General features: G+C 44.0%; 1 protein-coding gene across 10 annotated transcripts in view; it reads left to right on the forward strand.

Moving 5' to 3' along the window:
- The window catches only part of TLN2 (talin 2), a 409,742-nt gene that overhangs the window by 286,134 nt on the left and 111,107 nt on the right, over positions 1 to 12,501 (forward strand). For all 10 annotated transcript variants that reach the window (XM_045822076.1, XM_045822086.1, XM_045822079.1 and 7 more), the window contains 6 exons: positions 640 to 768; positions 1,279 to 1,392; positions 2,894 to 3,007; positions 7,722 to 7,856; positions 9,778 to 9,906; positions 11,977 to 12,079. In XM_045822076.1, the coding sequence (XP_045678032.1) occupies positions 640 to 768; positions 1,279 to 1,392; positions 2,894 to 3,007; positions 7,722 to 7,856; positions 9,778 to 9,906; positions 11,977 to 12,079 (724 nt within the window). The remainder of the gene's footprint in view (positions 1 to 639; positions 769 to 1,278; positions 1,393 to 2,893; positions 3,008 to 7,721; positions 7,857 to 9,777; positions 9,907 to 11,976; positions 12,080 to 12,501) is intronic.

The raw sequence follows: 12,501 nt of genomic DNA on the forward strand, positions 1-12,501 counted from the left end.
AGTGAAAGGGCCGTGGAGTCACACAGAGGAAGTGTGGCCGTGGGTGGTGCCCATGCCTTCCTCTTTCCTGGCCAGGGCAGGGCCTTCAGACTTCTCCTTTGATTCCCCTGTTCTACTTCACTGTACGTTCCAACCTGCTCTCTAGGAATGCAGCACTGAGACAAGGTCTGTCGTGAACAGTATTTCCCTACAGCATTTTGGTTAGCATTCCTGTCCCCCTTCTTCCCCCCCATCCCTGTGTTACACTGTAACCCTAGCCCACCCACATTTACCCATGCCACAGGAGAGGGGACTCTTTCTCAGTGACATGTGTCTGTCACACCAATTAAAATAAAATTTTCTCTGAGAGATATGGGCAGACGGAGATTTATCGTAACAACTTTTAAATAATAGGTGTTTGGGCCACATGTTAATATATATGGATGACCAAGGCTGTGTTCTCATGTGTTTAATTGTTACTATTGGGTTTCTACTGGTAGGTTTTTGTTGCTGATGTTGAAAGGAAACATCTTTATCATGACAATACTGCTTGAAGCATTTGGCTCTCTCTTCCAGATACTTTGTGTTACTAGGAAAAAGCAAAATTGAAGATATAAATTCAGTGTCTGTGGCATGAAATGTTTGTTTGCACTCCCCCAGGGGGCTGCAGCCAACCCCGAGAATGAGGACCAGCAGCAGAGGCTGCGAGAAGCCGCGGAAGGTCTCCGCGTGGCCACCAACGCCGCTGCCCAGAACGCTATTAAAAAAAAAATTGTCAACCGACTGGAGGTCAGTACAGAGGCTGATGTTCTGGATGTTCATTTTAGGTGGCAAAGAGTTCTTTGAAAGCGTAATCAGATCAATAAGGCAAAACCCACACAAAGGAAGCTAAATCAAGATTGGTGATAGAGTGTCACGGTTTAGGAATTAGGAACAATTTGAAATGTTGGTTTAGGTACATTGCACATTTAAGCTCAATGGTTTAGGCACATTGACACAATTCAAAAAATTGCTTCATGATTTCAGAGGGCCAAAGTCTTTTCCGAGTTTAACATTCTCAAATGAAATTCAAAAAGATACTTTTCAGGAGGGCCCCCAGTCTTTTTTCTGGCATTGGACGATGCCCACACCCATGTCACTGACGGGTCAGGATCATCAGTGGTGTTTGAAAGGCGCGGTCTGTGTCTGGGGTCCCTTTCTTACATGAGCAGCTGTCCAGTGCCAGCCCTTTAAGGGAAGGGACATACACAAACGTGCATGTGTGTATGTTGGCTCACCTCCTCTCCCTCTCCTCTCCAGGTGGCAGCAAAGCAAGCTGCCGCTGCAGCCACACAGACCATCGCTGCCTCCCAGAATGCGGCTGTGTCCAACAAGAACCCTGCAGCCCAGCAGCAGCTGGTCCAGAGCTGCAAGGTGAGGTTTCAGCCGCCAGAGAGCCAGGTCTGCTGTAGATAACCCTGATAGCGTTAGAACGCCAAGTGCCCTGCTAATTTGGTTACGTCTGATCGCCAAGGCCCCTAATCCAGTTTGTTCAGGCTCCCTGTTCCAGGTGTTCTCACACACACTCGCATACACGCGAGCACACACACACACACGCACAGGTCTGGTTTTTGTCTATTAAGTGGACAGCCTGTGTGAAGAGAGAGTATGTTTTTTCAAGCACTGTCTTTCCTTTGTCTAGATTCTTTTCTTTCTTTTCAAGAGACCAATCAAGGAGGATCAATGATGAGACCATTTTCGGGCCCTGAAATAGTAACAAAGCATTGAATTTCGAGAGGGCCTTTCTCCCTTTGAGGGGTGGGCCTCCGCAGCCAACGGGCCTCATCAGAGCCGGCTGATTTCCTGCTTCGGGCTGATTGCACCTTGGGGGTTTATTTCATCTCGTTTGGCCTCCCTGGCCCTGTGCTTTGGTGCTTTCTGTTGTTGCCTCTCTGTTTTTCTGACACTTGGGCCTTGATGGCACGTTGAAGCCAAGGGACTACGAAGGGCACAGTAAAACACCTTGGTTGCCTTCTCTGAGGCCCAGGGCACTCACCCTCCAAGGAGACCCCTCAATTGTGTAGCCATTGCCCACGTGTTGGCAGTGTGTCTGACTGAAGTCCCCTGAAACGGTCTGCTGTTAGCAGTGGGAGCTGGCTGGAGAGGCATACCTGGCTGTGCCTTGGGTACTGAGAGCTCACTGCCCTCCTCCGTGGTTCGCATCTCCCCTGGGAAATCACTCACATGTAAGGCTATTGCCACTTCTACTTCAGAAATGGCTTTACTTCTGAGGGGACCACTCAGCCTCCTAGGTCCCAGGGGGAGATGGTCACTTTAAAGTGGACTCACCTCAGGGCTGCTGCTCTTCCGTCCTCTACCCTGGGTGGTGCTGGGTTTTCTAGTTTGAGAAATGAGAAAGGCTGCTTAGAACAGAGGAAGAGGAGCCGTGGAGACATGAAAGCTGATGGACAGAATGTGTCCCTGTGAAGTAAGGCTCAGAAGCACTGGCATGTGCTGGTAGTTCAGTGCTTCTCTCACTTCCTTCTGACGTGGGGCCGTATGACTTGAGTCGATCCACCAGTGCACTGCGTAGATTCTTCGATTCTAAGTTTTCAACCTTAATGCGCCCGGGTGGTGTGAATTGGAACTGGGTACATTCTTTTAAGGCCTCATTATGGCTGAGTGGGTTGGGACCCTTAGGACCCCAGGGTAGGTGGACATGTGTGGGAAAAGGGTACCTAGAGGTTCTGTGTTAGACTCAGGGTTGGTAAGGCCCCAGCTGGGGAAAGGTGCTGTGTAAATCCAAGGCCTGGGACAGGCATGCCCTGGAGTGATGGCACATCCAAAAACATTTATCATTTGGGTCATTTTTCCCCCTGCTTTAGTCGTTTATCATGGGAGATGTGCTCAGTTTTAATTTTCCTGCTTCCCATAGGCGGTGGCTGATCACATCCCTCAGCTGGTCCAGGGGGTGAGAGGGAGCCAAGCCCAAGCAGAAGACCTCAGTGCCCAGCTGGCTCTCATCATCTCCAGCCAGAACTTCCTCCAGGTAACACAGAAGCACTTGCCTTGATTATACCCAGAGCCCACCCCCCGACTCCCCTCCCCGCTACTGGGCAGAGTATACCCTATATCCTTAAGGAGAGAAATTCAGGAATTCCACAGCCATAGCAAAGTCTTTGCAGTAAGCTGACCTTGAAGCCTCCTCTTTATATGTGCAGTTTCAGCAGGGGTAGATCCAGCTGGATAAAGCAAAATGCTTATATGGAGGGAAATTGCCCCAGGAGAGGGCACGTAATCTATTTTTGGGGGGGATTATCATCTTTCTTTCTCTTCTATGAGAGAGAACATGTTAACAGGCTGCAAGTTTGATGAACAACCCAGCCCTGGGTATTGCTTTTGGTTTTCTAGTTTCCAGAGAGTCTAATGCTATTATTCATAGCCCGGAAGACAAGAAATGGTGGGTGCATCTTCTTCAAAGAAGAAGGTTTGATGTTTTCTTTGACTGAAGAAGGTTTGATCAAAGGTGTGATGGTTTCTTATGGCAATTGTAGGATGAATAAGTATTGTCAATCTTGTGGGTGAGGGGTGGATTTATTTCAAGGAAAATTAAATAAAAAGAGACTATTGTGGGAAAACTCCCTTTATATGTATTTCTTGTACTCAAATCTCTGAGCCCTTTCTGTCTACCTGTGCCTCAGAAACAGTTCATGGGCTAGGCGGTTCTCTTCCCTGCCCCTGTATAGTTGAACCTACAGTCACAGGACCTATCGTTACATTCGTTTGGTTAATTGTTCAAGTGCCGTAGACCCTACATACAGAGATAGGAGGTGAAAAGTTTGATGTAGTTCCACTCATTTTAACTATATACACACAAACACACACGTGTGTGTATATTTTTTACTTCACATTCATTGTATATAGACTGTTTTTCTTATTAACTATTATATTATGAGCATTTATGATTTTGAATAACATTTTATCATCAGGCTATACTCGATGTTTAGCTGCTTTCCCATCATTGTACATATACATTGTTTTAATTACTTGCCATCAAAACAAACTTGCTGCTTGTTTTCCTCTTTGGGAGTTGCGGCTCAGACAAGGTGTTTCTTTTTTCCTTTAGGTGTTAGAGGGCCTGGGGCCGGGTGTGTTGCCCCCCTGCTGACTGGGACGGTAGGGCCTGGGGTAGGGCAGTGTGGACGTGTTCTGGGGTCCACGCTGTCCCTGCCCTCGTTTTTCCTTTTTATTTTGTTGTTTAATTTTGTATCATTGACCCATCACATCTTTACAAGAATAAGGCAGAGATAGAAATAAATAGAAATGGTATTGGCAGATCAAAAACTCTCTTCATACGTGTTGTAAAATGCCTCTCCAGAAAGCTGAATGAATCTAAATTTACAACTAGCAATATGTGGAGCATGCATTTTAATACATCTTTTCCAAGTTGGAGAATCAAGCATTTTTTAAAAGCAGGTTTTTAGACTTCTGATCAAGATGGCAGCATAGGTAAACATGGCTCACTTCCTCACACACCACATCAAAATTAAAACTAAAATATAAAATAATCATCACACAGAGCTGTCAGAAATCGAGTTGAATGGAAGTCTGACAACTATGACATTAGAGGAATCGCATCCATCCAGATTGGTAGGAGGGCAGAGACGCAGAATGGGCTGGTCCTACATCCACATGTTGTGGACAAAATTTTGAGAGGGATATCTCGGGAATGAGGAGATGTAGTGCCACACCGGCACCCCCACCTCTAGGGTTCCAGTGCCAGGAAGATAAGTCCCCATAACTTCTGGGTGTGAAAGCCAGCAGGGATTGAGTTTCTGGAAGAAAATTCTAGAGTCCCAAGCAGTTCCCCATAAAGAACCCACACAGAGACTTACTCAGCCTCACTCTCTCTGAGCTCAAGCACCAGGGTAGCAGCTTGAAAGGCACCAGTGGCATACAGGGAGAAACTGAAGTGTCTGGCATCAAGGTGGGCACTAGGGCACAGCTTTCTCCCAGACAGAAAGGCAGGCATAAGCCATTGTCCCTTTTCTGAGCCCTCCTCACCACAGAGCCAGCAGGCAGGTGCCATATCTGAGACTCCATCAACCTGGCTAACACTGTTAGCCCTGCTCTGGAGATCCCCTGAGACTGCATCCCACCCAAACTGTTAACTGTGAGTTTTCCATATGAATGGCTGGTCTTGGCTCCTGCTTCACAACTTCCTAAATCCTCTCAAACAAGCAACAGTGAGCCTCAGTAAACCCCCAGCTCCTATACCTCTTGCTAAGTGGCCCCAGGCCCAACACTAATAGCAGCCAGCCTAGATTTGGCTTCCCCTGGGAATCTCCAAGCCCAGCACAAGTAGGAACCATCTCAGATTGCTTTATAGCTCATGTACGGTGGCCCAGGGCAGGACACAGGTGTAGGCTGACTTTGACCTGCACCGCCCAGGAAACCCCAGAGCCTGTGCACCCAGCGGGCAGTTACAGACCACACCAGAGTACCACTTCCCTGCTCTGAACATCAGATCCTTCATGAAGGGCAAAAGTTGGTGATCAGTGGTCACAGCCAGTCCTTACAGCTGATGGCCTGGGTAAATCCCTCCCATTGACCTACCAACAACAATCAAGTCTCAACTATAAAAGGAAGATGTACTCAGCCACATGAAGTACCCAGCTTGAGTTATAGAGGAGGTTGTGTCACTGGACCCTACAGGACACCTACTGCATTAGGCCACACTACCAAGACAGGTAGTCATAACAACTCTACCCAATACATAGAAACAAACATAGGGAGGCTGCCAAAATGAGGAGATAAAGAGACATGGTCCAAATGAAAAAGCAGATCAAAACTCCAGAAAAAGAACTAAAGAAAATGGAGATGAGCAATCTATTAGATGCCTCTGGGACAACTTCAAGAGGTCCAACATTCACATCATAGGGGTGCCAGAAGGAGAAGAGAAAGAGCAAGACATTGGAAATCTATTTGAAAAAATAATGAAAGAAAACTTCCCCAACTTGGTTAAGGAAATAGACATACAGTTCCTGGAAGCTCAGGGAGTCCCAAAGAAGTTGACGCAAAGAGGAACACACCAAGACCCATCATAATTAAAATGCCAAAGGTTAAAGATAAAGAGAGAATCTTAAAAGCAGCAAGAGAAAAGCAGATAGTTACCTACTGGGGAGTTCCCATAAGACTATCAGCTGATTTCTCAAAAGAAACTTTGCAGGCTAGAAGGGATTGGCAAATAATATTCCAAGTTATTAAAAGCAGGGACCTATAGCCAAGATTGCTCTACCCAGCAAAACTATCATTTAGAATCAAGGGGAAGGTAAAGAGCTTCCCATACAAGAAAAAACCAAAGGAGCTGATCATCACCAAACCATTACTATATGAAATGTTAAAGGGACTTATTTATTTAAGAAAAAGATCAAAGCTATGAACAACAAAATGGCAAAAATACATATCTATAAATAATCGAATCTAAAAAATGAACTAAGCAAACAAGAATTGTGGATATGGAGAATGTTTTGATGGTTGCCAAATGCAAGCGGGGCATGGGGAGAATGGATGAAGAGGCGAGGGGAGTAAGAAGTACAAATATGTAGTTACAGAATAGCCATGGGGATGTAAAGTACAGTATAGGAAATGGAGTAGCAGAAGAACCTATATGCATGACCCATGGACAAGAACAGTGGTGTGGGGACTGCCAGAGGGAGTGGGGGTTGTTGGGTGGAGGGAGGAAAGGGGGAAACAATTAGGACAACTGTAATAGCATAATCAATAAAATGTAATTTAAAAAATAAATAATAATCTTTTACCAGTTTACTTGGTAAAGTTCTTATTGCTTGATTTTGCATTTCCTTGTTTTTCACAATGTCTTGTTTCAGTTATCTGTTTGCTTTTTGAACATTCATGCTGGTTTTCTTGAGTTCTCATGAATTCTTAAATATTAAAAACATTAACTATTATTCTTAGTATCTATGATCTGGCACTTGAATTTGTTACGACTTTACTAAGAATATTTGTACAGCCTGCATATTGAAACCCTTAAATATATGTCTATTCTTTGCTCCAGAAATTGTACCTTTAAAAACTTACAGAAAAAAATAGGAACATGTACAAAATTTTAGCTCCAAAGGTGTTTATCCTACCATTGTTTGTTATGTTGGAAAAATGAAAACATGCTCAACATTACAGGACTGCAAAATATTAACATATGTGAAATGTAACACTATATAGCTATTTAAAAGATAGAATATGTAAAACAAGGAGTTTGAAAATAGGGTAAATTGTATTATATATATGCATGAGCACAGCCATTTCATGCATGGTGAAATTATCCTGGGTAGTGAGAAATATAATAGGTCATTTTATTTGTTTCATTTTGTTTGCCTATATTTTTAAAAAATAATATTTGGGGTATATTTCAGACATAGTTAAAGAACTCTTCTAGGAAACACAAAGAACCATATTTAATAAGAAACTCTCTTTGAAATGTGTTTTAAATGAGAATTTCAAGCCACTATCCCAATTTTGCTCCTTCCCCATTCACACAGCCTTTTATTTGGTTGTTTCAGCATTCCTAGAGCGTCCTGCCCGCCAGTGTCTGATCTGGGGTGGGAGTTTTCTGGGGGAATGTAGATGGTTTTCATACTCCTCGTTTTAGAGTAAGTTCTGGCTGATGTGGCAGCCTTGCTGCCTGGGTCAGCTTTCTCCCTACTGCCCAGGAGCTGCCTCACTTTCTGCCTGTCTCTCTACAGCCTGGAAGCAAGATGGTGTCCTCTGCCAAAGCCGCAGTGCCCACTGTGAGCGATCAGGCAGCCGCCATGCAGCTGAGCCAGTGTGCCAAGAATCTCGCCACCAGCCTGGCGGAGCTGCGTACCGCCTCACAAAAGGCAAGTGGACCCCTTGTCACACAAGTTAGCCTGTTGGGAAAGGGGCTTTTAATTCTTTCCTACTTGTGTAACCTGGGTGCTACCCAGGGCCTGGGCACCACTGGGCATAGTTCTTGTCCATTTCATTGGCATGACCATTACAGATGCCCTGCATGTACATTGGCTTTTACCACTTTTAGCCACAGTCTCTTAGACTTACTTACCACCTTCTGGTTACAGATGACTTTCATTAAACTAGTTCAGGTTGCACACCCCTCCTTCTCCCATAGCCTGGGACAAGCAGTGGTCTTCTCCCCCCCAGAATCATAGGGGAGACTAGTAGTCATCAGTGTCTTGGTGCCAGGTAAATTGTGGGCCAGAGTGATCTTATCTTCCAGCTGTCATCTTGTGAACATAATAACAAATTATTTAGGAATCAGCTCTATTTGGGGGGCTATGTATATTATAGTTTTTGCCCTGAAAGTTTTTCACATCTTAAGTGGGAGCATTCGCCTTAACAAAGTCCTCAGTCACATAGAATTAGGGATTAATGAGTTTCTGTCTCTGGAACTTATTAATTACCACAAGGCCTCATTACCACACTGTTTGATGTGGCATTAGTGAGACATTCTGGCATGAATTCATATTCCCCCTGCAACAGTCCCTTTATAGAAACAGACAGCCTCATCCCCGAACAAGGGAAGAAGGAGAGCAGCTGATTTGCATTCTTAACGGGACCAGTGCCCTATATCACCAAAGAAAAATATCCAGAGCTTTAGATTATATCCAATAAAAAGTACTTTGAGCGGTTGTGTCTCAGAGAGAGGTCCAAAGACCATCTGTACTGGGGTCAGCTGGGGCACTTAGGGTGCAGCTCCCTGGGCCTTGCTCTGCACAGCCAAATCAGAATCTCTGGACACAGAGCATCTGAATTTTAACAGATTCCGTCAGTGAGTCTTAGACACACACCCACCTCAAGCGACGGCTCTGGAGCAGTGAGCCTCAAAGTGGGACTCAAGCAAAATGGTCCACTGTGTACAGGAAAACGCTGAGAGCTTTCAGATATTTTTTACATAGTGTAAGGGTGAAGAATGTCAGCTCTGGAGTCAGGCTGCCGAGTTCAAATTCTAGCCTTGCAGTTGGCTAATTTTCCAACCTAAGCAAGTTAATTAATCTCTCAGTGCCCCAATTTCCTCGCTGTGTACTACCGACACATAGAAATAAGTCAATTAGTATTTATTGCTGCTGTTGTTACTATTACCTAAAGAAGGAAAGAAATTCAGATTTATCAGTATTTAATATACATGTATAATCCATAATTATACATATACATAATTTATTAACATATGTATTGGGAGATTATGAAAACAATTGGAGATCAATATTGTATATGGTCAAGAGAATGAAATTTTATTAAATTACTAAGGAATAAAATCTTGCATAGTCTTCAGCATGAAAGAATAATGGTTTATAATCCAGAAATTTGTAAAGAGAATCAATAGGTCAGTAAAGACTTGGCCCAGAGACATGGATTCATTCATTCATTTCCTCCTTTCTTCCCTCATTTACATACTTACGGGGCTTCTCAGGCCTCTCTGTGGGCACATGCTGTGCTGGGTACCCTGTCTCTAGAACCCAGACACAGCAAGTAAGAATCCTCTTAGTCTAAGAGCCAAATGTATTTCAGAGAGAAATAGCTTCAGGAAGACTTTTAAGTGTATCCAATTATGAAAAATACATAATTTATTACTCAAGGAAGTTAGGACTAAGGTTCTGACTGAGGATGATTTCTGTAACCTTGGGAAATGCGCACTACCCTTGCATCCTGTTGCTAGAGTTTGAGATCCACTGGGGGTACGTCCAGAAAGAAACTGTACATGTTGCAGAATACTGGGGCATTTCCAAGCACACTGTGTACACATATTCCCAACTCTGTTGACAGGCCCATGAAGCCTGTGGTCCTATGGAAATCGATTCAGCTCTGAGCACGGTGCAGACACTTAAGAATGAACTGCAGGACGCGAAGATGGCCGCTGTGGAGAGTCAGCTAAAACCACTTCCAGGGGAAACGGTGAGAGGTGTGGGGTGGGGCACTGCCTTTGTTACCATCCTGTGAGGCTTCCTGAACTTCAGACATTTTGAATGCAAAGCCTTGGAATCCTCACATTTTTTTTTTTAGAACCACCCTGAGGGGGCCCCTGGTGCTAGTTCTGTGTGCTTTCCTGGGATTGGCTGTTAATGCTCCTCCCCTCTAACTATATAAACAAGACACAAGCCAGTGTTTGCAGCCAGTGTCCTAACCCTGTGGGCTTTTTCTGAGAAGAAGGCCAATGCAGCTGACAGGCTAGGTTTGCAACTGGGAGCTCTGGCTCTCTGGATCCACCTTGTGTCATCACCCAGCTGTGCACAAGTCTCATCTCTCCTCTCAGGCATTTTATCTAGGAAATGGGTGGCAGGGGGGTTAGAATGATAAGTACAGGAGATACTGCCAACAATCATGTTTTTAAAAAACAAGCAAAACAAACAAAAACACCATTCACTTAGCACAAAGCACTGGGAAGAACAGTCTTCATGTTGCAGTTCCTCCTGATGCTCACTCACGTCAAGGTTTTCTTGGCTGTAGTTTTAGCCTCGCTCCTCACTTATACACAACCTCCTTCACACAGGACTGAGCATTGCTAATAGAACACCATCATTTATAATGCACTGTATACACACAGATACAACTTGTCCTTACAGTAACTTAATGACCAAATTTTGTTAACCCCATTTTAACAGCTGAGAAAACAGGTATAGATGTTTTCACTGTTTTGTCCAATGTTTACCTGCCAGTTAGTGGAGGAACAAAGGATTGAGTCCAGATCCACAGGGACTCCAAATCCCAAGCTTTCGATCACTCATGTTGAAAGTAATCTCTTAACTACTGCTGCTCTCTGGATGATCAAAAGACTTTTAGAATATATGGTAATTCAGGACACTTTATTTACCATAGAACAATGTCTAGTATGTAAGAAGTGCTCAGAAAATATTTGTTAAATCAGGCTACCTCTAATTGTAAGGAAGAGAAAACTCAGACTCAGAGAGGTTAAGTCACTTGACTGAAGTCACCCAGCTAGCAATAAAGGCAAGCTCGGCTCTGGAGCCAGCGGTGTTGCCATGTGGTCCAGGTCTGTCCCTTTGCAAACCTCTGCACTCCAGGGAGACCAGGAGAGGTTTGTGTGACCTGAATGCTGCCTTTACACAAAACAACTAGTCAGAATGCAAGAAACACCATGTGAGTTTTAAAGAAATTATTTGCCCTTGAAGAGTATGTGTACTATATTACAACATGTTGTTGGCTATAATGGACCAGCCTCTATTTTTTATCTGAAGGCACTGTCTCCTTTGCAAAACATGCCATGGGATAAAAAATGCACAGATTCTCTGATGCCCTTCTGCACTCCTGCAGTATGCCTAGAAGTGCTCTTCCAGAGTGTTGCCCTCATCTAGTCATCAAGTAATTACCCATACTCTAGGCCTTCACTGCCTTTGTTCTCTGAATTATTTATTCCATTTACAAAGCAAGATGATGGGCTGTTCATGGGAAAGCAAGCACTTTGCCTATTTTCAAAATCTCCTGTACCACTCCAAACCTCTATTTCTATTGCATTTCCTTCTGGTTAGAGCTCCTCAAAGTATAATGATCAAATTGAACAATGTTAATGGTCCCACAGGCTGGATGTCTGCCTACTTCCTGCCAAGGCATTATTAATTCTCACTAAGGATTTGTTGCGGACCTTCTAAATTAGCTCTAAAGGCATAATACTAATAGCTGCCATTTGTTGATTTTATGCCTTAATTCTCTGAAAGCTTCTGAGCTAGGTATTATAATCTCAAGAAGCCAAAGCTTAGAGAGGTTCAGTAACTTACCCAATCCCTTATAAGCTAGCACTTGGGGGAAGGGACCAGAGGGCAAAGGTATGGCTAGACTTGTTTATTCTGAAGCTTGGGTTATTTCCCATCTATCACCCCACTTCTTGGTGCCATCGGTGTATTAGCTGGAAAAGAACTAAAGCCCAAGGCTTGATCTGCACTGTTTTTAAGCTAAGACTCAGTAAATTTCCTTTTTCCTAAGTTCTCTTCCCCCTTCAACATTTTACAGCTGGAAAAATGTGCTCAGGACCTGGGAAGCACATCCAAAGCGGTGGGCTCCTCCATGGCACAGCTGCTGACCTGTGCCGCTCAAGGCAACGAGCACTACACAGGTGAGGCTCGCACCCTTCTGATGCATGCGGCCAGGTGCAGACCGTGGGGGTGGGAGTTCGTTGAGTTTTAATAAATCGGACTTTTTTTTTTTTTAGCAGTTCAACACATAATTGTGAAGCACTTTCCATATGCTTGTTACTAGGCTTGATGATATCTGCATACAGAGACCTAATAATGTATGACTCCCCAAAACTGTTAGTGGGTCTCACCCCTATTAGACTGTAAGCAAACAATAATTATAAACTTCTGGGACTATCTGTGTATTACTCTTGAAACCCCACTAAAGTATAGGGGGACAAAAACGTCAAAGAGAATAAGAGAGGAGATGACAGCAAATAAGATATCAATGAAATGTTCCAAGATGGAAAGAGACAAATAAATAAGTAGGAACTGAAAGAGCCAACTAAGTAAAAACTTAAAG

Source organism: Phyllostomus hastatus, unplaced genomic scaffold, assembly GCF_019186645.2.
Source record: "Phyllostomus hastatus isolate PE091 unplaced genomic scaffold, TTU_PhHast_1.1 phas_scaffold_501, whole genome shotgun sequence".
NCBI lineage: Eukaryota > Metazoa > Chordata > Mammalia > Chiroptera > Phyllostomidae > Phyllostomus > Phyllostomus hastatus.